Genomic DNA, 27685 nt, shown 5'->3' with positions numbered 1-27685 from the left:
TCCACTTTCTGTGCACAATACACCTTTTGCACTCAAGGCACTGTATAGGGAGAGCTAATCACCTTTGTTGGATTATCTCCCAGACTCACTGTCACCTGTATTACCTTTATTGGATTATCTCCCAGACTCGCTGTCACCTGTATTGCCTTTATTGGATTATCTACCAGACTCGCTGTCACCTGTATTACCTTCATTGGATTATCTCCCAGACTCGCTGTCACCTTTTATTGTGTTTACTGACCCTTCCCCCTGAGATGTCCTTCCTATAAAAGAAGACACTTGTTCCACAATAAAGAGTTCTGATTTTATACCTGAAGACTGGTGTTGCCTGGTTCTTTGGGTACAAGGATGCAATAATCTCTAGTTCTGCCTGGGGATATTGCCTGTGATATGCTGGGGCTTGTCATCCGGAAGGAGAAGTCACTTTTGGCGGAGTCAGTCCGTCACACACACATCAAAACTATGAATTATCACATGTGGAATCATATACATAACAAAAAGTGTGAAACAACTGAAAATGTCATATTCTAGATTCTTCAAAGTAGCCACCTTTTTGCTTTTATTACTGCTTTGCACACTCTTGGCATTCTCTTGTTGAGCTTCAAGAGGTAGTCACCTGAAATGGTTTTCACTTCACAGGTGTGCTGGTGTGGAGGAGGAGGTGTGATGGTGTGTGTGGGGGGGGGGGGGGGGGTGCTTTGCTGGTGAAACTGGGGATTTATTCAAAATTGAAGGCATACTGAACCAGCATGTCTACCACAGCATCTTGCAGCGGCATGTTATTCCATCCAGTTTGCGTTTAGTTGGACCATCATTTATTTTTCAACAGGACAATGACCCCAAACACACCTCCAGGCTGTGTAAGGGCTATTTGACCAAGAAGGAGAGTGATGGGGTGCTGTGCCAGATGACCTGGCCTCTACAGTCACCGGACCTGAACCCAATCGAGATGGTTTGGGGTGAGCTGGACCGCAGAGTGAAGGCACAAGGGCCAACAAGTGCTAAGCATCTCTGGGAACTCCTTCGAGACTGTTGGAAGACCATTTCAGGTGACTACCTCTTGAAGCTCATCAAGAGAATCAGTGTGCAAAGCAGTAATCAAAGCAAAAGATGGCTACTTTGAAGAACCTAGAATATGACATATTTTCAGTTGTTTCACACTTTTGTTATGTATACAATTCCACATGTGTTAGTTCATAGTTTTGATCATGAAAATAAAGAAAACTCTGAGTAGAGGTTTCCAAACTTTTGTTCTGTACTGTATGTGTGTGTATATACGGTATAATAAACTCAATGTGTGTGTGTGTGTGTGTGTGTTCCAGCATCACGTCCAAACGGCTAAAGATATTAACATGAAACTTGGCACACATGTTACTTATGTCAACAACAAACATAGGATAGGTGATTTAACCCTTACTCACCCCCCATTTGCCAGGGTCGGGGTTTTCGTTTAAAGTCCCATACAAGTCTGTGGGATATATGTTACTGCATAACTTCCGAACGGCTGGAGATATTTTGATAATACTTGGTCACATGTTACTTATATGTCCACTTAAAATATAGGATAGTTAATTTAACCCTTAACTACCTCCATTTGTGAGGGTCAGGTTTTTTGTTCAAAGTCCCATGCAAATCAACTTCTGTACGGCTGGAGATATTTCAATACCTGGTACACATATTACGGGTCGGGATAGGAGGACGAGATAGGACGAAATAGGTCGGAATAGGAGGTCGGATATGGGGTTGGGATATGACAACAATATATGAAGACTGGCTATGAAGTCAAAAGCTTCCTCCTTTGATTGTTTTCCTCCCCAACAAGGATTGGGAAGGAAAAAATGTTTTTTGTTTAATGTCCCATGCAAATCAATGGGAAATGTATTTTCTCACATAACTTCCGTATTGATGGAGATATTTCAATACCTGGTACACATATTACAGGTCGGGATATGAGGACGGGATTGGAGGAAAGCAGATGCAATATGTAAAAAATCTTATTTGGCAGCCACCTCAGCAGCCAAGGTGGCAGCAGCGTCAGTTCTGGTAGCCAGATCGCTACGAGTTTGGCTTTCTCATCTCTCTCAGGATATCCAAGAGGGAGTGCCAAGAGAGGAATTGTTAAAAAAATATGTCTATAATAAAAACAGCAGCCAATTTTCTGTGCGATTCCCCTCTGGATACTCTGAAGTTCTCTGCAAGATCTGTGGCATTAACTAATGCAATAAGAAGAGCTCTGTGGATTAAACAATGGGATGGTGATATCCCAGCCAAGTACAACTTTGTATCCTTGCCGTTTCATCCCTCCTCTCTTTTTGGCCCACAACTTAAAGACTTCCTAAAGTCTTTCAATGAGGAGAGGGGCAAATCTTTTCCTTTTAAAAAGTATAACTTTAAGCCTTGCAGGAAAAGGTATAGAAGATCGCCAAGAAGGCAGTATCCCTTTCGTCAAACCGAAAGGAGAAGGCAAAATAGAGGGAGGCAAGAACCGGCATCCAAAAAGAAGCCGTTCCAAATGAAAAATGGAGACCAATGACGCCAGTCCTCATTTGGTCTTCAACATCTTCAGATGCCTGAGTCAAGACCACCGTAAGAAGAGGATATTCTCTGGAACTCGAAAGGAAGCCTCCAGGTTTATTATCAGTAAGACAAATACGACTGATTCATCTAGTGAATCAGTTCACTCCAAAGAAAGCGCTGGAAGATGTTCCGCCCTCAGAAAGGGCCAAAGGGTATTACACTCCAGTATTCGCAGTCCCCAAATCAGGGGAGACTGGAGGCTGATAATAGATTTGTCATTCCTGAACCTGTTCATCAAAAAGACATTCCAAATGGAATATGTTTGGTTGACTGTACTGAATATCCAGCAGGGGGACTTCCTAACATCTATAGACCTTCAGGATGTGTACCTGCATGTACCAATACTGATGAGTTATCGGAAATTTCTGCATATAGCTGTCCAGGACTGTCAGGAGGTTCATCACCTCAAATTCACGTGTCTCCTGTTCTGAATCATCTCAGCCCTACGGGTGTTCATGAAGATTGTGGCAGTTATAGCAGCGGATCTCAGGGTCACAGGCATTCACGTCACTCCGTATTTAGACGATTGGCTGGTGAGAGCTCCATCAAGGCAATTGTTGTTTACTCATCTTCAGATGTACTCCAGGAACACGGGTTTCTGATAAATCTGAAGAAATCGCATCTCACTCCAACCAATTGTCTCACAACACTGGGGTTCATAATAAATTCACAAGATATGATGCTTCAAATTTCCAGTGAAAGAAGAGTAAACGTCTGCCAGGCATTGACATTTTTTCTCTCTAAACAGCTGCTCCATAAGATATGCCATGAAGATTCTGGGATTCTTAACATCCACAATGGATGCGGCTGCATGACCACATCTTGAATTCCTGGAACAAACATCGACACCTTGGATTGTTTGTTCAGTATTCCCAGTTTTCTCAAAGATTTAAACTGGTGGCTGGTTCCAGAGAGGTTTCATCTGGGCAAATCCCTAATCTATGTTCATCCGGTGGTACTGACTATGGACGCATCATCAAAGGGATGGGGAGCCCATATCTCAGATGCTTGGGTACAGTGGACCTTGACGCCAGAGGAAGCGAGACTCTCCTCCAACATGAGAATTGAAGGCCATCAAGTTGGCTCTTTTTCACTTCAAACCCCTACTTGTTCAAAAAGCGGTTCAAGTGCAAACGGACAACCTACCAGCAGCATACTACATCAACAAGCAGGGCGGAACCAGGAGCAAGTTGCTGCAGAAAAAATGTGCACGTTATGAGCTGGGCAGAATCTCCTCTTCATGAGCAGTACACATAAAAGGATCTTTGAATGTAACAGCAGATTGGCTGAGCAGGGACACCATACTTCCGGGAGAATGGGAATTAGACCCCAAAATCTTCAATCTCCTAACAGCCAAATGGGGTCTTCCAGAATTGAATGTAATGGCAACTCACCTGAACAGGATGACCAGACGGTTCTGCTCAATTTCGAAAACAGACAACCTGGACTTCCTAGACGGTCTGTCTCAGTTGGAGTCAGAAGTTCATTTGTCTTCCCTCCAATCCCCCTAATCCCCAAAGTATTGTGGAAGATTCAGAACGAGAAGGCAGACACCATAGCCATCCTCCCGTACTGGCCAAGCAGGGCCCGGTTTCAAGTCATATTCACGCTTTCGAAGGGGGCGTTCTGGGAGCTCCCAGCACACAAAGATCTCCTTCAGTCGGGAATGTTTCATCTGGAGCTGGCCAGGCTGCGTCTGACGTTATGGAGGATGAGAGGTATCTCTTAGTACAGCAAGGTCTTTCGGACGAAGTAGTTTCAATCTTATTGGAATCTAGAAAACATGCAACCAGGAAGGTGTACTCTAGGATATGGGGTCTATATTCTAGTTGGTGCTCCAGAAGTAAGGTCTCTCCGTCAGAAGTGTCAGTTCTGCTGGATTTCCTGCAGGAAGGGTTTACTAAAGGGCTAAAGCCTAACACCCTGAAAGTGCAAGTGACTGCAATCGATGCACAGTTGAATGGAGATTCTTTAACCCCTTAAGGACCAAGCCCATTTTCACCTTAAGGACCAGGCCAATTTTATTTTTGCGTTTTCGTTTTTCCTCCTCGCCTTCTAAAATCCATAACTCCTTTATATTTCCATCTACAGACCCATATAACGGCTTTTTTTTTTTGCGTGACCAATTGTACTTTGTAATGAAACCACTGATTGTACCATAAAATGTACGGCAAACCCAAAAAAAAAATTTATGGAGGAAATTTAAATGAGAACCACAATTTTGAGCATTTTGGAGGGTTTTGTTTTCACACTATAAACTTTACGGTAAAAATTACATGTGTTCTTTATTCTGTGGGTCAATACGATTAAAATGATACCCATGACTAGATACTTTTATATTTTTGTACCGCTTAAAAAAAATCTAAAACTTTGTGTACAAAATCACTTTCATTTTTCCATATATTGAAACGGTATGAGATTTTTCCATATATTGAAACGGTATGAGAGCTAGTTTTTTGCGCCATCATCTGTACTTTTTATTGATACCACATTTGCATATATAAAACTTTTAGATAATTTTTTATTTTAATAAAATGTGACACAAAAGCAGCATTTTTGGAATATTTTCTTTTTTACGTTTACACCATTCACCGTACGGGATTAACAATTATATTTTGATAGTACGAACATTTACGCATGTGGCGATACCAAATATGTTTCTAAAAAAAAATACGCTTTTTGGGGGTATAATGGGAAAAACTGACAAATTTCATTTTTATTGGGGGAGGGGATTTTTCACTTTTTTTTTTTTCTTTTTTTACTTTTTATTTTAAAATTTTTTCAACTTTTATTTTACACTTTTTATATCCCCATAGGGGACTATCTATAGCAATCCTTTGATTGCTAATACTGTTCAGTGCTATGTATAGGATACAGCACTGATCAGCATTATCGTCATCTTCTGCTCTGGTCTGCTCGATCTCAGACCACAGCAGAAGACCCCAGGAAACGTCCGGAGCCAGGTGAGGGGACCTCCGGCCGCCATGCTGGATGATCGGAACGCCGCGGCAGCTGTGTATTCTTTGGATAGTGTAAAGCATGTTTAGGGGCGTAGTACCCCTTTAAGGGAATTCACTTACTCCCAGTGCTCCCTCCCATGCGGCTGTACTGCACCATAGAGCAACGCAGCAAAATGCCAGAGTGTGGAGACTACACTATACCAGGCCAGGCACATGCGGTGGAGGAATTAAGCTAATTTCTCCCCATTTCTTATCCAAACCCCTTCGTTTAAATGGGCACTCTCATTTAAACAAATTTTTGCTATTGCACTCCTTATGGTAAATAAAAATCTTTCTAATGTACTTGGTTTAAAAAAAAAATATTTGTGTTTTTAAAAAGCTGCCACTAGAAGTCTCCCTACTTGTCCAGACTTTGGACTTCTGCTGGCCTGGCAGGAAATGGTTGGGGGGGGGGGGGGGGGTTGCAGCCTTATCCAATCAGAGCTCATCTCACACACTGAACTTCTCTGGGCTTTGTGTAGCAGAGTGATGGAGGAAGTTCTCCCTTGTATGGCTTCAGATGGTGTCACAGCCTGCTAGGTAACTCCCCTTCCCAGTCTGTGAATGACTGAGACAGAGCAGAAAATACAGAGCAATATCACCATTTCACCATTTGTTTATTATATCGCATATCAAAATCTCAATATTTACCTCCATATTTTTTTAGATCAACTGGTGCCAGAAAGTTAAACAGATTTGTAAATTACTTCTGTTAAATCTTAATCTTTCCATTACTTATTAGCTGCTGAATACTACAAAGGAAATGGTTTTTCTTTTTGGATTTCTCATATGTCACGACCATGGTGCTCTCTGCTGACCTCTGCTGTCTATTTTAGGAACTGTCCAGAGCAGCAGAAAATCCCCATAGCAAACATATGTTGCTCTGGACAATTCCTAAAATGGACAGCAGAGGTCAGCAGAGAGCACTGGTCGTGACATAAGAGAAATCCAAAAAGGAAAAAAAATTCCTCTGTAGTATACAGCCCCTAAAAAGTACTGAAAGGATTAAGATTTTTTTATAGAAGTAATTCACAAATCTGTGAATTAGGGTAGAAAACAGACATGGCGCACATCTACAATCTTGTATAATGATCTGATTGCTTCTCAGCATAATATCAAAAACTAACAGGTTGTTTAGTATACATTTTTGATCAAAAAGTACAAGCCCACTCGCCACATCAAGGCCACCTATTCAGAGTGGGTCCCTAACGTCCCTAGCATAAAATGGCGTAGCACTGGGCGGCGACCACCACCGCCGCGACACCAGTGCCCACGGGAGGGGAGCGACCCACTCTAAATAGATGGCCTTGACGTGGCGAGTGGGCTTGTACTTTTTGATCAAAAATGTATACTAACAACCTGTTAGTTTTTGATATTATGCTGAGAAGCAGTCAGATCATTATACAAGATTGTAGATGTGCACCATGTCTGTTTTTCTACCAGAATTCATACTGATTTCTATCTCCTCCTTTTTTTTTTTTTTTGTTTTAACATGTGCTGCACTCTTCCCCACCCCCTCAGCCCAACCCTTTATAAGTAGTAGTTAGCTACACATGGGTCATTTCTTTCCTAGCAGCCTCCCAGTCTGACTGGGAGAGCATGATAAGTGAGCTATTGGACCTTGTTCACACTGGTGTGGTGCTGTGCGGTGTCCGTTGCTGCGCAGTGTCTGCGGGCGGGTGCGGCCCATAGACTGGTTTGAGTGGCATTGGGGCTGCTCTGCCGGTGGGTCGTTTCCCCCCCCCCCCCCCTGTGGGCATTGGTGTCGTGGCGGTGGTGGTCGCCGCCCGGTGCTGCGCCATTTTATGCTAGGGACGTTAGGGACCCACTCTAAATAGGTGGCCTTGAAGTGGCGAGTGGGCTTGTACTTTTTGATCAAAAATGTATACTAACAACCTGTTAGTTTTTGATATTATGCTGAGAAGCAGTCAGATCATTATACAAGATTATAGATGTGCACCATGTCTATTTTTCTACCCGAATAATTCACAAATCTGTTTAACTTTCTGGCACCAGTTGATGATAAAAAAAAAAAAAAAAAATGTTTTCCACGGGAGTACCCCTTTAAGGCCAAAATGGACTGTGTTCTTTAACCTCTTGGGGACGCAAGGCGTACCTGCACGTCCTGCTCCCGTTCTATAACACGGGGGTTACATGGTGACCCCACATCATAGCGAGTCTGTCCCGGCGGCTAATAAAATTTGAGACCCGTTGCTAATACCAGACATTACCGGTCGCAGGGATGTCCAGTATTAAAGGGGTACTCCGCCCCTAGACATCTTATCCCCTATCCAAAGGATAGGGGATAAGATGTCAGATCGCCACGGTCCCGCTGCTGGGGAGCCCTGGGATCCCCGCTGCGGCACTGCGCTCTCATTACAGTACAGAGCGAGTTCGCTCTGCACGTAATGACGGGCAGTACAGGGGCCGGAGCATCGTTACGTCACGCCTCCGCCCCTCATGACATCACGGCCCGCCCCTTTCAATACAAGTCTATGGGATGGGGCACGGCGGTCGTCACGCCCCCTCCCATAGACTTGCATTAAGGGGACGGGCCGTGATGTCACGAGGGGCGGAGCCATGACGTCCTCCGAACTCGCTCTGTGCTTTAATGAGAGCTCGGTGCCGCAGCGGGGATCCCAGGGCTCCCCAGCAGCAGGACCACGGCGATCTGACATCTTATCCCCTATCCTTTGGATAGGGGATAAGATGTCTAGGGGCGGAGTACCCCTTTAACCATTTAGATCAAAGTTGATTGCGCGTCTAAAGTGAAACTAAAAGCTTCCCGGCAGATCAAGCGGTCTGATCAAGATCACCGCGGTGTCCTGATCAGCAGAGAGGACGTGAGGAGGGTCCCTACCTGCCTCGTCGCTGTCCGATAGCCGAATGACTGCTCCGTGCCCGAGATTCAGGCAGGAGCAGTTGAGTGCTAAAAACACTGATCGATGGTATAGCATTGATCAGTGTCTGCAATCAGTGTAGTGCATGAATGCATGTTATAGTCTCTTATAGGGGCTATAACATTGCAAAAAAAAGGGGGAAAAAGTTAGTGATGTAACCCCTTCTCTAATAAAAGTTTGAATCACCCCCCTTTTCCCATTTTTAAAAAAAAAACTATAAATAAAAATATAAACATGTGATATCGCCGCGTGCGTAACTGTCCCAACTATAAAAATATATAGTTAGTTAAACCGCACAGTCAATTTCGTACACGTAAAAAAAAAAAAAAAAAAAAAATCCAAAGTCCAAAATAGCCTATTTTTGTCACTCCTTATACAAAAAAAATGTATAAGTCTGATCAAAACAAAAATGGCAACAATAAAAACTTCAGATCATGGCGCAATAAATTAGCCCTCATACCGCCCCGTATGCGGGAAAAATAACAAGTTATAGGGTTCAAAAGAGGAAAGTTTTAAACATATTATTTTCATGCATGTAGTTTAACTTCTGGTAAAAATCATAAACAAAATCAAACCTATAAAAGTATGGTATTTTAATCGTATGGACCTACAGAATACAGATAAGGTGTCCTTTTTACCGAAAAATGCACTGCGTAGAAACGGAAGCCCCCAAAATTTACAAAATTGCTTTTTTTTATTATAATTTTATCCCACAATTATTTATTTTCCGGTTTCGTCATAGATTGGGTGGTAAAATTACATATTAAAATTGATTGATGTCAAAGTAAAATTGGTGGCGCAAAAAATAAGCCCTCATATGGGTTTGTCGGGCAAAATTCTATGATTTTTAAAAGGTAAGGAGGGAAAAACGAAAGTGCAAAAAACAGAAAAATGCTGAGTCCCTAAGGGGTTAGGAGTTTATAGTCTTATTCCAGAAGCCATAACTTTTATTTTACTTTTGATGTAGCTGCAGGTTTTATACTGTCACAAGGTTAACATGGTAAATGGCTGAGATCGGTTGTGATCCTGCCCATCCCAGCTAATGCCTACTGCAGATTGTGCAGGCCATAACATAGATGTACATTGATGTGTATAACAGTCTTCCTGGCCATGGTTGAAGTAGTTATCTGAATGCTATTGTTTAAAATGGCTTTCTGTCCATATCGTTTAGACCTGTGGGTTTTAGAAAGTGAATTACTCCAGCATAGGTTACTGTTATATATAACCCTTTTTATACTCTGCTGTGACACCCCAATACAGCTTATTTAGAAAATAAACTGCATTCTGGGTCGTAACTGTTACGAATACCTAAATACAACCCACAAAATGTATGTGCAGACACCTTCTAACCAGTGAGGAGCCTTTGTTTATTCATTAACCCATTGAAGACCTGGCAACTTTTAAAGAATACCTGTCACCAAACTAAACTTTTAATATAGTGTTTCTTATGTATTCACTAGCTGAGTACCCGGCGTTACCCGGTTTTTCCTTCCGTTTACGTAACGCCGGGTACTCAGCTAGTGAATACTGAGTACTGTTGGGGAGGAAATACTGAATACTGTTGGGGAGGAAAATCAATAAAGGAGGAAGCTTTAGACTTCATATCCCAACCTCATATATTGCTGTTGTATCCCGTCCCCGTATACCGTACTCGTATCTCGTCCTCCTGTCCCGTCCTCCTGTCCCGTCAGACCAAACTCAGGAAGTGTGTGTGTGGCATGGCTTAGCACAGCTATCACAGGCTTCAGTGATTTTTCCCACTTTCTCCTGCCTGAAGATCACACAATGTAAGCAAGGGGAAAGGTATGAGTTTAGAAAATATGGTTTGACAGGTACTTTTTTTTTTTTTTCTTTCCCTTCTCTTTCGAAGAGCCATAACTCTTTATATTTTACCATCTACAGAGGCATGTGAAGGCTTGTTTTGAACGGGACAAATTGTATTTGTAATGAAACCCTTCATTCTGAAAAACAAATTTGTGGTTCCCTGTGATTGTGTTGTCTTTTCAGTTGACACTATCCATTTTGACAGCAGCTTTAAAACTGTTAATAGCCTGCCGTGTAGTTGAGCGGCAGCCATCAGCTATTGATGGCAGCTGGATGCTGCTGCGTATGGAACAGGCTTGAATCCAGAGCCCCCTCCATATACCCTTAGTCACCATGATGTAATTCTAGGGGTCGTCAAGGGGTTAATCTGGTACCAAGGTATATATTTCTTTCTTCCTCTCTAAGGCTATCACTATTGAAGCTGAACCTCGTGCAGATGGAAGCCGTCGGACTACAAGATATGACATTGACATGACAAAGTGCATTTACTGTGGCTTCTGCCAGGAGGCATGTCCTGTGGATGCTATAGTGGAGGTGGGTAATTCATGCAATAACAAATTTTATTGTTATTTTGTTTGTTTTGCCTTTCAGTGGATTACCTTTTTGTACGTGATTGATTTTTGTTTATTTTTTCATCCCACTAACTATGTAAAGAGTAGTGTTTTTCGCTGGGACCCCCAGATATTAGGCTTGCTCTATTAAATTTAATGGAGCGTGGTCACCTCCATTGTAGTGTTCAGCAAATGTGGCAACCAGCCGCTGAAAATGAGGGTCACCAAACCACATTCCACCAATAGATGTCTCAACTTAACTTTATAGCTGGTTATGGAATTGGAGAGCATTGTGTTAAGCTAGGTTCACACGGCTGTTGTTCCCTGTATAGATTTTGTCTGTTATTGCCTCCTAAATTGACCATGCTACTAACAAATGCAAGCTGATGCAAAGGGATGCTATTTAGTGGCATCCGTTTGTTTTTCATCCGTTAGTATCAGCCGTCTACAGACTCCTGCAGCCGGGACTACTACTACTACGCCCATCATGGAACATACTCTTTTTTTATGATGGGAGTAGTAGCTATACATTTGACCCCCCACCCCAGCGAACGCATACATATGTCCCTTGCCTCGCTATCTGTGAAGTATACTATCAGCAGCCGCATCATGCTGCTGTTCGGAGAAGGCAGCCCAATGCCCCCCGCTTCCCGGCTCTCAGATGCGCTGCTGATAGAAGTGCTGCGGGAGACAGATGTATATCACTATATATGTCCCCCCTGCAGCGCTTCTATACACATTGCAGCGCTATCAACACCTTCCCCGGCCAGCAGCATGATGCGCTGCTGATAGTGCTGTGAGGGACATATGTATGTGGTCACTGGGGGGGGGGACATATGGAAGCGCAGCGGGGGCAAAATATATAGCCAGCGCTGCGGAGAGAAATATACATAGCTAGCGCAGCAGGGGGCCAGACATATAGGGCTATGTCTGCGCCCCCGCCCCACTGTGCTAGCTATGTATATTGCAGCGCATTGCTTCCGTGGCCACCAGTGTAGTTCACAATTACAATCCTCACTAATTACTTTAAAAACACCACCAGGAGCACTGAATTGCCCCTTGTTGCCGGCCATTCAGGTCTCCCGGCGGGGTATTTTGAAAATGAAAGTAAAACACACTATGGACATCCAGGGACGCAGAGCATGCAGCCTGCTCTCCTGGTTCATAACTTCTGATCGCATCGGGTCTCAGAAGTGAGACCTGCTGCGATCAATCCCTCAGCCCCTGTACTACTACCCCCAACATGGAACAGACGAGCACTAATGTAGCCTCCCTAGCCACCCTAGACTCCCACAGCCTGGAAACTACTCCCATTATGGAAACAAGTCTGTTTCATGATGGGAGTAGTAGTAATCCCACAGCACAGCAAGAGTTTGCTGATTTCACTCCTTATGAGCATGCTCAGAAGTAATAACTGTTCAAAAATGGATATTAAAAACCGGGTGCAAACAGATGACATTATATGCTCATTCGTTTGCCATAGACTTCAATGTTAAATATTTTATATCCATTTCTATTGTTTTTGATGGGAGAAAAAATACTGCATGCAACATCATAGTTACATAGTTAGTACGGTCGAAAAAAGACATATGTCCATCAAGTTCAACCAGGGAATTGAAGGGTAGGGGTGTGGCGCGACATTGGGGAAGGGATGGGATTTTATATTTCTTCATAAGCATTAATGTTATTTTGTTCCAGGAATGTATCTAATCCTGTTTTAAAGCTGTTAATTTTTCCTGCTGTGACCAGTTCCTGAGGTAGACTGTTCCATAAGTTCAAAGTTCTCATGGTAAAGAAGGCGTGTCGCCCCTTGAGACTTTTTTTCTTCTCCAGACGGAGGGAGTGCCCCCTCATCCTTTTGGGGGGTTTAACCTGGAACAGTTTTTCTCCATATTTTTTGTATGGGCAATTTATATATTTATATACGTTTATCATATCCCCCCTTAAACGTCTCTTCTCAAGACTAAATTGTAACTCCTTTAATCGCTCCTCATAGCTAAGATGTTCCATGCCCCATATTAGTTTAGTCGCGCGTCTCTGCACCCTTTCCAGCTCCACAGTGTCCCTTTTATGTACAGGCGACCAAAACTGAACAGCATTTTCCCCGTCAAAAAAAACGGAACAGGAAGCAAACGGGTGATAAAGGATTATAAAAAAAAAAATCCCATTGACATCAATGGGATTATTTTACAGACTTTTGCAACAAGTTTGAAAAATTTTCAAACGAATTAGAGAACGGGCAGGAATTTATGGGGGCAGACGGCAGTGTGAACGAGCCCTAAGATTGCATTAAACATTATTTTGTAAAAACACATGTAGGAAAATAATCAGAAACTAATTCTTACAGTGTAAACTTGTTCTACACAGTGTAAAGAAATACTACATTTTCAAATGGGGTTTATTTTTACCCAAAAAATTTTTGCCAAAAAATTGCACATTTTTGGTGCATTTTAGCCATGCTTTCTTTCTATGTTGAATAACAAAAACGCACCTCTTGTAATTCATATTCACACTGGGAAATTATCGAGCAACTACTTGCTAGCATCTACATTGGACAATTTCTCCGTGATCCTGTGCACATTGCAGACGATCACACAAGATCGACATTCTGTCAGAGTGTGCACTCAGCTGACAGCCTATGTCAGACTCCTACTTGTTCCCTAGCGAGGACAGCCGCAGCTACCACAACCAAGTGCTGCCACTAGCTGGAGCACACAGATACCAGAGCCAAGTATCCCTCAGCAAGTGGTGGTGGTGAGCGGTACAGGGCACCAAGCTATTTTACATTTACGGTTTTAGTTACCCAGCCATCGGGAATGTATTGTATCTGGTTTCCTTTTCAGCAAATGATTTGACGTCAGCAAAAAGCTAGATAGTAGCACACGCATAATCTCCCACCTTCAGATATATACTACACATATAATATATAGTTTGCATTATTTACGACTTCATACCATTATGCATCAGATCTTATGATCTGGGGATTTACTGAGGCAATTTGTCTTTCTACTAAAGCCACACTGACTTTCTGGTTATTTTCTCCTTGTCGAGCAAGTTGCTGAAATGTCTAAAAAGACACATTGAAACTGTCATGATATTGCATCATGAAACGTCACATTGGGCAGGGAAGTAGTGAGGCCCTAACCTCACCCACTGCCCCTTTCCCTTCCTATTGCGTATGCAACGGATCCACAACCATGAGAACTGTCCCTTCCTAACCCGCAATGCAGGGGCGTCATAGTCTACGCTGTTGTTTCCAAGGGTTGCCATGACAGCTTGAGGCTACTTCACGGCTTCAGTGTCTGCCAGCTATGGATGCCTCTTAGGCCCAGCCATGTAATACTGAGCAGTATAGTACAGAGTGGTACAGATGTTCTGCTGTGTCCTATACTAGCAATTAGATGATCGCAGCTCCCCAAGGGGACCCAAAGAAAAAAAGAAATCCCAATTTTTTTGACAAAAAAATGGGAATTGCTGTAAAAATTTCTTTTTTTTTTTCTTTAAGGTGGTCAGACCCTTACCACTCACTTGATATGTCATGAGTTGTAATCTTGGAATAACCCTGTAAAAAATCATGTGTTTTTGTGTTGTCATAACTTTTCAGAGGTTGACAGAGCCTTGTGAGGGCTTTTTTTTTACTGTACCATGGTATTCTTTTTATTTGATTATTTTTTTTTTTTTTTTTTTTTGTATTCATAAAATGTTTATTGAATAAAGTGGTAGATAAGGCAGAATTGGCTGGAGATACAAGGGCAAAAATTCTACAAAGCTGTATGTACATGGAAGGAAGTTTTTTCCTGGATAACCCCCTTTAACAGTAAATTTAGCTGTAGTGACCAGTGTCGGCCAGCTGCTGCCAAGGCTAATAAAATCATGGGGTGCATCAATAGGGGCATAGATGCCCACGACAAGGAAATTATTCTACCGCTGTACAAATCACTAGTCAGACCACACATAGAATACTGTGTATAGTACTGGGCACCAGTGTACAAGAAAGATATAGTGGAGCTGGAGAGGGTTCAAACACGGGCAACCAGAGTAATATGGGGAATGGGAGGACTACAGTACCCAGAAAGATTATCAGAATTAGGGTTATTTAGTTAAGAAAAAGAAGGCTTAGGGGAGACCTAATAACTATGTATAAATATATCCGGGGACAGTACAGAGATCTCTCCCACGATCTATTTATACCCAGGACTGTATCAATAACAAGGGGGTATCCTCTACATCTAGAGGAAAGAAAGTTCTTACACCGGCACAGACGGGGGTTCTTTACTGTTAGAGCAGTGAGACTGTGGAATTCTCTCCCGAAGGAGGTAGTCATGGTGAACTCTGTAATAGAGTTCAAAAAGAGGCTGGATGCGTTTTTGGAGAGTAATAACATTACTGGTTATGTATACTAGATTTATAGGGACAGAAGGTTGATCCAGGGATTTATTCTGACTTTATTCTGTCATATTTGGAGTCGGGAAGGAATTTTTACCTCTAGGATGAGGGTTTTTTGCCTTCCTCTGGATCAACTCAACTCAATAGGGACTTATTAGAGTTATAGGTTGAACTTGATGGACTCTGGTCTTTTTTCAACCTTATGAACTATGGTACTATGTTACATAATAAAGGCACAGTGGTCAGAATGCAATTCATAAAACTTCAACAGAAAAAGCTCCACAGCATGCCTTCAGCACGAAGGAAGATGGACTATGGTTCTAAAGCCGTACAAAAGGAGCAAATGAGCACCCAATAGTGAACATGGCACAATGTACTATACTGCCTCTGTGGGCCAAATAAAGAACCCAGAGAAACTAAGGTATTTACGGTAAAGGAACAGGAAATGCAAAACAAAGAAAAAGGAAACAAGAAGACCAGAGGGGGACAATATAATAGGATGGGAAGGAGGGGGAGACAACCAGGATGACCACCAATATCTAAAACAAAGCACAGTGCCGGAGTGGGGCATAGAGTACAGCATTTACGACGCCAGAGAGAGAGGGAGCAGTATTTCTGGGTTTAAAGAAACTCTGGCAGCCAGCGGGTGAAAATTGCTTAGAACAAGAGTTCGTTGCAGCTACACACTTCTCCATACTATGGATAATGAGCACTTCCCTAAACCAATAGGTTATTGTAGGGGAGGGCACAGATTTCCACCTCCTCGGGATGACTGTGTGCTGCAGTAGCAGGCAAACCAGTCCCCTTTTCGGGTCCTTTACCTGTCCCAGTATCAGTCTGTACTGTGTTGGGAGTAGTAGTACAGGGGCTGAGGGATTGATCACATCAGGTTTCACTTCTGAAACCTGATGCGTTCAAAAGTTAACTGGGGAAGCGGGTGGCATGTCAGCCGCACCACTCACCAGTGATGTATTTTTTACTGTCAAAAATTCATATTCAAATACCCCGCCGGGAGCCTTGAATGGCCGGCACCAAGTAACCACTTAAGGCTCCAGGTGGGGTTTGTAAAATTCTAGAGTGAGGATCGTGGTTTTTAATATGGTTGGCGGGACGGGGATCGCAGTGCAATGCTGCCCGTTTCCCCGGCAGGGCCATCTCTCCTCCTACAGTTCCCAGCTAGAAAGTGTCTGTTCCATGATGGAAGCTGTAGTAGGAGAGCTGGCTCCTGCTGGGAAGAGGACAATGAGAATGAGAGCAACATTAAAATCCTAGGGAAAAAACAGATCAAAGTGACCTAAATCATTGCTCTCTTCTTGGGAATATTCAAGCCATGAACATTCAGGGAGGCAACTTAAAGTGACAAAATTGAAAAGGCATATCGCAAACCACAACGATGGATGACCGATCCGAGGAGAGCCAAGATCTAGAGCAAGACGTTGCACTGGTGGAGGAATAGGGGGAGAAAACCAGAAAGAGGATCACAAAACCAAACAGGAAAATAGCAAGACCACTGGAGGGACCACAAAACCAACTACATGTGTAGCTCAAGGCTAGGAAAGGATAGAAGACAAATCATGTTGAAAACCTATTGGGGTATGCATAGAAGATAGTGAGCACATGAGACAAAGTAGACCGACAGAACATAAGGCAGAAGCTTTGTTGCCAGATGGCTAAGGAAGAGTGTATGAAGAAAGAAAAAAGGTGCATTAGATGGAAGGAAAAGAGCATGAGACTGCACCCTAAAGAGAAGACTGAAGCAGGCACGACACGGGTCCAGTTTCCAGAAGTGAAGAAGGGAAGGCATGAGACAAGAGCGGATTAGTCCGACATAACATTCCTGAAAAAGAGTAACCAAGAACCAGTAATGCCAGTTCAAATAAACCTGTATAACATTCCCTAGAATGGACAGCCTTGGACCTATACTACCAGCACTAATAATACTACCAATATGAACAGTCCTACACAACATTCCAACAAGTGAGTAGAATAAGTCAAGCTACCTCTGGCAAGCACATGGAGGACTGTGCCACCCCACACCATTACTGACCCACTGCAAAACCGGTCATGCTCAAGGATGTTGCAGGCAGCAGAACGTTCTACACGACATGCCTGTGCATAACGTTCAGCATGATAGGCAGAGGCACATTAAAGAGTTCAACTTATGGCTTAGTAAATGGTGTCAAGAGCAAGGATTTGGCTTTGTGTCTCATGATAGCTCTACTTGGAATAGAAAGGAACTGTGCAAAAAAGATCGTTTGCATCTTTCTCTCAAAGGAACAAATGTACTCAGTGAACAATTCCAAGAATTTGCTAAGGAATATTTAAACTAGGAAGAGGGGGGCAAAAGAGTGAAAATCCATGAGTCCAGTTTCCCCCCGAAACAATGCCAGAACATGTCAGTAGCCCAGAGGTTAAGAAATGACAAGCTCAGAGTCCTGTCTACAAATGCCCGCAGTGTAGGTAAAAAAATCTATGAACTTGGGTCAATAATGGCATATGAGAATGTATATTTAGTGGCTGTTACGGAGACCTGGTTTAATGAAAGGAATGACTGGGACATATCCATACCAGGGTACTCTTTATACAGAAGAGACAGAGAAGGCAAGAAAGGAGGAGTGGCCCTATATGTGAAAGATAGCATAAAATCTAACCTAATACAAGTTAGTGAGGCAACCACCGAGTCAGTTTGGGTTACGTTGCAGTTTGGTAATCATGCAGTAACTCGTGTAGGTGTGATATACAGACCACCTGGCCAAGTTAAAGAAGTAGATGATCTACTAGTTGAAGAAATATCTAAAATGACAATGAAAGGAGAAGTTATCATTATGCGAGACTTCAATCTTCCGGATATAAACTGGAAAACCAAAATAGCAAGTTCTGCCAGGAGTACAGATATTCTAAATTCCCTACTGGGATAATCTCTACAACAAGTGGTTGAGGAGCCAACGCAGAAGGAAGCCATTTTGGATTTGGTATTCACAAATGGGGATTTGGTATATGATGTTATTGTTGGCGAAAGCTTGGGATCTAGTGATCACCAATCAGTGTGGTTTAATATAAGAACAGTGAAGGAGTCACACCACACAAAAACAAAAGTTTTAGATTTTAGAAAAACAGACTTTTCAAAAATGAGATTAGTCATAAATGAGTCCCTATCAGACTGGAACAAATTACATGGAGTTCAGGAGAAATGGGACTACTTAAGACTCTTTATTGAAAGCAACAGAAAATTGCACTAGACTTGTCAGTAAAAGCAGAAAAAGGAAGAGACCACTGTGGTACTCAGCAGAAGTGGACAAAATCATAAACAAAAAACTAGCATTAAGTAATTATAAAACAACCCAGAGCAATGAAGATAGGGAAATCTACAAGACTAGGCAGAAAGAGGCCAAGCAAGTTATAAGAACTTCTAAAGCACAGGCAGAAGAAAAACTCTGTCTGTGAAAAAAGGGATACGACATTCTTCAGATATATAAATGAAAAAAGGAAATCAAAAAAAGGAATAACTAAATTAAAAACGAAGGAAGGTATGTAGAAGAGAATAAGGGGCTAGCCGACTGTCTTAATGAATACTTCTGTTCAATTTTTACAGAAGAAAAAGGAAAAGGACCTCTATTAGAGAGGAAAACTAAGAAATTGTTTGATGCATGTGTCTTTACAGAGGAAGAGGTTCTATGTTTGCTTTCTAAAGTGAAAACATAAATCACAGGGGCCTGATGGGATACACCCAAAATTATTAAGAGTTTAGTGGTGAGCTAGCAAAACCGTTAACAGATTTATTTAACCAATCAATGGTAACAGGAGCCGTCCCGGAAGATTGGAAATTAGCAAATGTTGTGCCCATTCACAAGAAAGGTATTAAGGAGGAATCAAGCAACTATAGGCCAGTAAGTCTGACATCAATAGTGGGGAAATTAATGGAAACCCTACTAAAGTATAGGATTGTGGAACATCTCAAATCCCATGGATTGCAAGATGAAAAACATGGGTTTACTTCAGGTAGATCATGTCAAACAAATCTTATTGATTTATTTTTTTTTGACTGGGTGACTAAAATAAAAGATGGCGGAGGGGCATTAGACATGGCATATCTAGATTTTAGTAAGGCTTTTGACACTGTACCACATAGAAGACTTATCAATAAACTACAGTCATTGAGCTTGGACTCCAATATTGTTGAGTGGATTAGGCAGTGGCTGAGTAACAGACAACAGAGGGTTGTAGTCAATGGAGAATATTCAGAGCAAGGTCTTGTCACCAGTGGGATACCTCAGGGATCTGTATTGGGACCAATATTGTTTAATATCTTTATTAGCGATATTACAGAAGGTCTCAATGGTAAGGTATGTCTTTTTGCAGATGACACAAAGATATGTAACAGGGTTGATGTTCCTGGAGGGATCCGCCAAATGGAAAAGGATTTAGGCAAACTAGAAGAATGGTCAGTACTCTGGCAACTGAAATTTAATGTGGATAACTGCAAGATAATGCACCTGGGGCGTAAAAACCCTCAGGCAGAATATAGATTATTTGACACAGCCCTGACCTCAGTATCTGAGGAGTTGGATTTAGGAGTAATTATTTCAGAAGACTTAAAGGTAGGAAGACAATGTAATAGAGCAGCAAAAAATGCTAGCAGAATGATTGGATGTATAGGGAGAGGCATAAGCAGTAGAAAGAGAGAAGTGCTCATGCTGCTGTACAGAACACTGGTGAGACCTCAATTGGAGTATTGTGCGCAGTACTGGAGGCCGTATCTCCAGAAGGATATAGATACTCTAGAGAGAGTTTAAAGAAGAGCTACTAAACTAGTACATGGATTGCAGGATAAAACTTACCAGGAAAGGTTAAAGGACCTTAACATGTATAGCTTGGAAGAAAGAAGAGACAGAGGGGATATGATAGAGACTTTTAAATATATAAAGGGAATCAACATGGTAAAGGGGGAGAGTATATTTAAAAGAAGAAAAACTACCAGAAGAGGACATACTTTTAAACCTTTGCCCCTCTAATTTAAAACTAATATCAGGAAGTATTACTTTACTGAGAGAGTAGTGGATGCATGGAATAGCCTTCCTGCAGAAGTGGTCGCTGCAAATACAGTGAAGGAGTTTAAAGGGGTTCTCCGATGCTTAAACATCTTATCCCCTATCCAAAGGATAGGGGATAAGATGCCTGATCGCGGGAGTCCCGCCGCTGGGGACCCCTGGGATCATACACGCGGCACCCCGTTTGTAATCAGTCCCCGGAGCGTGTTCGCTCCGGGTCGGATTATGGGCGACTACAGGGCGGCGTGTGACGTCATGCTCCGCCCCGCAATGCAAGCCTACGGGAGGGGGCGTGATAGCTATCACGCCCCCTCCCGTAGGCTTGCATTGAGGCGCAGGCGTGACGTCACACGCCGCCCGCCCTGTAGTCGCCGGTAATCAGTCCCGGAGCGAACACGCTCCGGGGACTGATTACAAACGGGGTGCCGCGTGCATGATCCCGGGGGTCCCCAGCGGCGGGACTCCCTCGATCAGGCATCTTATCCCCTATCCTTTGGATAGGGGATAAGACGTTTAAGCACCGGAGAACCCCTTTAAACATGCATGGGATAAACATAAGGCTATCCTTCATATAAGATAGGGCCAGAGACTATTCATAGTATTCAGATTATTGGGCAGACTAGATGGGCCAAATGGTTCTTATCTGCCGACACATTCCATGTTTCTATCTCCAGACTCTGTAACATGTGCTCAGTTTGAATCTGCTTTCATCTGTAAAGAGTACGCCAGTGGTGAATTTGCCAATCTTGGTGTTCTCTGGCAAATGCTAAACGTCCTGCATGGTGTTAGGCTGTAAGCACAACCACCACCTGTGGATGCCAGGCCCTCATACCACCCTCGTGGAGTCGGTTTCTGACCATTTGAGTGGACACATGCACATTTGTGGCCTGCAGGAGGTTGTTTTGCAGGGCTCTGATGGTGCTCCTCCTTGCACAAAGGTTGAGGTAGTGGTTCTGCTGCTGAGTTGTTGCCCTCTTACGGCCACCTCCACGTCTCCTGATGTACTGGCCTGTCTCCTGGTAGTGCCTCCATGCTCTGCACCCTACGCTGACAGACACGCAAAACCTTCTTGACACAGCTCGCATTGATGTGCCATCCTTGATGAGCTGCACTACCTTAGCTACTTGTGTGGGTTGTAGACTCCGACTCATGCTACCACTAGAGTGAAAGCACCGCCAGCATTCAAAAGTAACCAAAACATCAGCCAGGAACTGTAGGAACTGAGAAGCGGTCTGTGGTCACCACCTGCAGAATCACTCCTTTACTGGGGTTGTCTTGCTAATTGCCTATAATTTCTACCTGTTGTCTGTTCCATTTGCACAATAGCATGTGAAATTGTCAATCAGTGGACAGCGTGATTTCACAGACGTTTCATTGACCTGGAGTAGGGCTGGGCGGTATACCGGTTCATACCGAATACCGAAATTTTTAGGCTGCACGATATGAATTTTTCCCATACCACAATACCGGTTGGGCCCCTCCCCCTTGGGAATGAATTATCAGCCCAGCGCAGCGCTGTCCCCACATCTGGGAACTAATCATATGTGACCCGCCTGCGCTGTTCTGCCCCCCACCAAATCATGTTACCCGCCAGCGCTGTCCTGCTCCCCCCCCCACACCAAATTAGGTTACCCGCAGCGCTGTCCTGCTCCCCCCCCCCCCCACCAAATCATGTTACCCTCCAGCGCTGTTCTGCTCCCCCCCCAATTATCTGCCCAGCGGGGTACTACTCACACATATGTCACCTGCAAGCACTGCCCTCGTCTTCTTTGGGGGCCGCCGGCGATGGAACTCTATACTGTACGCCAGTGGTCTCCAACCTGCGGATCACCAGATATTGCACAAATACAACGTAGATGTAGATTTACAACAGCTGGAGGTCCGCAGGTTTGAGACCACTGGTGTACGCTGTATCCCTATGCCCGGGCTGCAAAAGAGAAAGAAAATAAACTTTAACTTACCTACCCCGGCCTCACGCTGGGGATGGGAACGTCGGACAGCCGTCAGCCTATCACCGGCCGGAGCGATGTCCCGCCCTGGCCAGTGATAGGCTGAGCCCAATGTCATGTAAGGAGCTTTGGACGGCTTCTTACATGACAGTGCGTGTAACATATCACTGGCCGGGGCGGGACATCGGCTGTCCGACGTTCTCGTCCCCAGCGTAAGGCCGACGTAGGTAATTTAAAGTTTATTTTCTTTATCTTTTGCAGCCCTGGCATAGGGATACAGCGTACAGCAGTGGTCTCCAACCTGCGGACCTCCAGCTGTTGCAAAACTACAACTCCAGCATGCTGGGAGTTGCAGTTTTGCAACATCTGGAGGTCCGCAGGTTGGAGACAACTGGCGTACAGTGTAGAGTTCCATCGCCGGCGTCCCCAACAAAGAGGAGGAGGGCAGTGCTTGCGGGTGACATGTGAGTAGTACCCCGCTGGGCTGATAATTAATTGGGGGGAGCAGAACAGCGTTGGCGGGTAACATGATTTGGTGGGGGGGGGTAGCAGAACAGCACTGTCGGGTAACATGATTTGGTGGGGGGGGAGCAGAACAGCGCTGGCGGGTAACATGATTTGGGGGGTGAAAGAAATACCGTTGTATACCGTGGAACCGCCATAAGTTACAAAAATAAGATTGTTTGGCGTTTTATTTGGCCCTGGAATTTTCTCCACAAATGTGGAATTTTTTTTTTTTTTTTTTTTTGGGGGGGGGGGGGGGGGGGGTTATCCAAGATGAGAAAAATGTTGCTTATTTCTTCCAAAAACAGCATGACACCTGTCCTCAGGTTGTGTGGTATTGCAGCTTAGGGTTATGGAAGTGAATGGAGCCAATTTGTAATACCTCATACAACCAGGTATGGTGCTGTTTTCTGAAGAAATAAGCTCTGTTTTTCTATTCCTGTAAAAATGCCTTTAAGGGCACATTCCCACTTGGCGTATACGCAGCGTATTTCACGCTGCACAAAATCAGCAGCAGCAGGAAATGCGTAGCCCTCGCTCACCATACACAAAAGGCTTTCATGTGGCAGACCAATGTGTTCAGTGAGGTTTGGAGGCAGGGCCGTGTGCCGGCGTGACTGTATACGCCAAGTGGGAACGTGCCCTAAAGGGGTACTCTACTTGATAAAAATGTATTCCCTATCCAACGTATAGGGAATAAGTGTCTGTGACTTTATAAATGAGGCTCGGACCACACCATCGGAGACGTGCTGAACAGAAGTGACGACCCCCCTCAGCCAATCACCAGCTGAAACGGGGCTGGAGAGAAGGGACAGACCAGTGCAAGCAGTGTTAATAAAGAGTCGGGCCTTGTTCAGGATAATGTGAGGGAAAGGTGTGGGGGGGAGGCTACAGAAGCTGGACCCCCCTATACTTTGGATTGGGGATTTTTTTTTTTTTTTTTTTTTTTTAAATGAAGTGGAGTACTCCTTTATGGTCTGGATTTGATGTGCAGGATTTTCTGCTGCACATTTCAATGTAAACTAAATGACTGAGCACAGCTTCAACTCCTGCGCATCAAATCTGTGCAGAATACTGTGTAGGTGTGAATAGACCTTTAAAGTAAAGGGCATTTACCAAGTGATGCCAACATAAAGTGCACATATTCTAAAGTGAAATGTTAATTAGTTTGTGGCATGAGTATCTTTTTAGGAATAGGATTAATATGGTGACCCGGAAAATAAGGGGGATCGGGGTTGTCCAAGACACCCACGATCCCCCTGAAGGGATAGGAGTGAGGTGGCAGGGGTGCCATCCCTCCTATCCCTGCTATTGGTCGTATAGACGCGACGACCAATAGCAGATCGGGGGCGGGGGGGGTTAACTTTCGGTTTTCCCGTTCTGCCCACCCACAATAGGCGGGGCAGAATGGGGAAACTGACGGGGACCAGCGCCGAAGTCCACTTACCCATCCGGTGGCAGCGAAGGCGTGCTGGGAGTTGTAGTTGCGTACCTCCAGCTGTTGCATAACTACATCTCCCAGCATGCCCTTCGGCGATCAGTACATGCTGGGAGTTGTAGTTTTGCAACAGCTGGAGGCACACTGGTTGATAAATACTGAGTTAGGTAAGGCTGGGTTCACACTATGATTTGTAACTACGGTTCCCGAATACGGCTGGGAGGAGGGGGGCGGGGCCTAATCGCGGCGCCCGCACTCAGCCGTATAGGGGAAGCGTATTTAATGCGTGGGTACATTCACACGGGTGAGTTTACAGTAAGTCTCCTAGCGGGAAACTCACAGTAAACCTGCGCCAGTGTGAATGTACCCTAAAAACTCTACATTACACTAATACATAATAAAGAGTAAAACACTACACATACACCCCCTTACACTGTCCCCCCCCCCCCCCCCCAATAAAAATGAAAAACGTATTGTACCACAGTGTTCTCCAAAACGGAGCCTCCAGCTGTTGCAAAACAACAACTCCCAGCATTTCCACCCCTATGCAAACCCTAATTTAGTCCTCAAATGCGCATGGCGCCATCTACTTCGGAGCCCTGTCGTATTTCAAGGAGATAGTTTAGGGCCACATATGGGGTATTTCCGTACTCGGAATAAATTGCACTACACATTTTGGGGGCTTTTTCTCCTTATACCCTTTTTATGAAAAGGAAAAGTTGGGGCAACACCAGCATGTTAGTGCAAATTTTTTTTTTTTTTTTACACTAACATGCTGGTGTTGCCCCATACTTTTTATTTTTACAAGTGGTAAAACTTCCATGCCAAACAAATTCACTCTCCAAAAGCTCAATGGCGCTCCTTCTCTTCTGAGCATTGTAGTTCGCCAACAGAGCACTTGATGTACACACATTTTCATTTTCAGGAGAAAATGACCCCAAATTTTGTAACTCCATTTCTTCTATTACCCCTTGTAAAAATGTAAAATTTGGGGAAGAACCAGCATTTTAGTGGAAAATTTTTTTTTTTTCATTTACACATCCAACTTTAACAAAAAGTCGTAAAACACCTTTGAGGTGTTAAGGCTCACTGTACCCCTTGTTACATTCCTTGAGGGGTGTAGTTTCCAAAATAGTATGCCATGTGGGTTGTTTTTTGCTGTGCTGGCACCATAGGGGCTTCCTAAATGTGACATGCCCACCAAAAACAATTTCAGCAAAATTTGCTTTCCAAAAGCCAAATGTGACTCCTTCTCTTCTGAGCATTGTAGTTCGCCCGCAGAGCATTTTACGTCCTAACATGGGGTATTTCCATACTCAGAAGAGATGGGGGTTACAATTTTGGGGGGCATTTTCTCCCATTACCTTTTCTAAAAATGGTAATTTTTTGGGGGGAAAAAATGCACTTTCGTGACTTTTTTTCATTTACACATCCGACTTTAACGAAAAGTCGTCAAACACCTGTGGGGTGTTAAGGCTCACTGGACCCCTTCTTACGTGCCTTGAGGGGTGTAGTTTCCAAAATGGTATGCCATGTGGGGTATTTTCTCCTGTTCTGGCACCATAGGGGCTTCCTAAATGTGACATGCCCCCCAAAAACCATTTCATCAAAATTCACTCTCCAAAATCCCATTGTTGCTCCTTCCCTTCTGAGCCATCTACTGCTCCCGCCGAACACTTGACATACACATATGAGGTATTTCCTTATTCGAGATAAATTGGGTTACAAATTTTGGGGGACTTTTTCTCCTATTACCCTTGAAAAAATTCAAAAACTGGGTCTACAAAAAACAAGTGTAAAAAATGAAGATTTTGAATTTTCTCCTTCACTTTGCTGCTATTCCTGTGAAACACCTAAAGGGTTAACACACTTACTGAATGTCATGTTGAATACTTTGAGATTTTGCTCGGAATCAGAATGAAAGGTAAAAGCATCCCAGAGTTATTAATGCTTAAAGTGACAGTGGTCAGATGTGCAAAAAATGGCCAGGTCCTACACTGAAAATTGGCTGGGTCCTTAAGGGGTTAAAGGAGTACTCCTGCGTTCTCAACATTTTGTTCCGAACACTTTGAGCAGGCGGCCATGATCGTGACGTAACAGTCCTGCCCCCTCATGTCACGCCACGCCCTCTCAATTCATGTCTATGGGAGGGAGGCGTTGGCAGTCACGCCCATCCCATAGCAATGAATAAAGGGGGCACGGTGTGACACTACGACAAGGCTTGGTCGTGACATCACAACCACTGCGGCAGGAACCCGCCGTTTGTTTAGAACGCCGGGTGCTGCAGGAGATCATGGGGGGCTCCAGTGGCAGGACCCCCGCGATCAGACATCTTGTGCTATAGAGGATCTTGAAAATAAATTAATTTAAACAGGTTACAAGAAAATTGTTTGTGTCTAGTTTTAATAAGCACTGAGAAATAGAGGTGAGATGCTGCTTCTCTCAAGGGAATGTAAGCTTTAAACTATTTTCTTGGCATTTTCATGTTGCTATGTTTAAACACAAACAGTAACATTAATACTTTAAACTCTTGTTTCATGATGTGATTCCTACTTCATAATACTGATTTGGGCACAAATTCTTTATTGCAGGGTCCGAATTTTGAGTTCAGCACAGAAACACATGAGGAACTTCTGTACAACAAAGAGAAGCTCTTAAATAACGGTGACAAATGGGAGACAGAGATTGGTGCAAATATCCAGGCTGACTTCCTATATCGTTAAGCATTCTCCTGCCGTCAGATACTCAGAGCAGACTTCTAGCATTTCTATGCATGGGAAGTCATTCTTTACATACATGCCTCACAGTTCTATCACTTTACAGAGTACCCGCTTCAGATCCAGGGAAAGGAATGAAGACCACCACCAACATACCCATTGCCTTCTAGTAAATCACTTTTGTCCTCCACTCCACATAATTTTATGTATATGCAGCTGACAAAGCTGTCCAACCATCCAATGAGCTATTCACTGCTACCTCCTGAGTTTAACATAGTGATCTGTGAGGCATTGGTATTGTATTTTAGTGCATTCATTGTAGATAACTAACCATAAAAAGTGTCACGCCATGTAATTTATTCTGTCAATCTTTAACATGAATATGGGTTTGGATATGCCATAACCCCTACACATTTCTAAAGCTACAATGGTTTGTACAGTCTCTCTGTTTAGGATTCTGGGAGTAAAGCTTTGTGGGTTTCTGACATCAGCACTGCATATTTATGCCTCTGCTATACTAATGTATTTCTTAATAAAATCTGATCCTGTTTGAGTTTAGGCGTTATGTATTGTTTTATTGCATCAGCTTGGTTGTATAAGTTTATAGGAGTGCAGCTGTGCCAAGTAAGCAGTGCTATATGTGGTCGTTAAGTACACAGGCGGGCACTTTTTTTTTTTGTGTGTTTGTGGTCCATGCCACCAGCAGCAGTCCAGTGCTGTGTGGTCAGACTGTACCCCTGGTGCTGCCTGCCATCAGAAATTTTGGTGCCCCTTACACAGCTCAAGGCCAGG

The 27685-nt window shown here is 43.6% G+C and overlaps 1 protein-coding gene across 1 annotated transcript in view; it reads left to right on the top strand.

Moving 5' to 3' along the window:
* The window catches only part of NDUFS8 (NADH:ubiquinone oxidoreductase core subunit S8), a gene marked incomplete in the record, with an annotated part of 78227 nt that extends 50776 nt beyond the window's left edge, over window positions 1-27451 (top strand). Inside the window, 2 exon segments of the mRNA XM_056531135.1 lie at window positions 10706-10834; window positions 26768-27451. Of these exon segments, the coding sequence (XP_056387110.1) occupies window positions 10706-10834; window positions 26768-26899 (261 nt within the window).
* Window positions 27452-27685: the final 234 nt, after the last annotated feature.

The sequence above is a fragment of the Hyla sarda genome, chromosome 7 (genome assembly GCF_029499605.1).
Source record: "Hyla sarda isolate aHylSar1 chromosome 7, aHylSar1.hap1, whole genome shotgun sequence".
In the NCBI taxonomy this organism is placed as follows: domain Eukaryota; kingdom Metazoa; phylum Chordata; class Amphibia; order Anura; family Hylidae; genus Hyla; species Hyla sarda.
The sequence above is the reverse complement of the archived record's forward strand: the minus strand, read 5'-3'. Positions and strand labels throughout refer to the sequence as shown.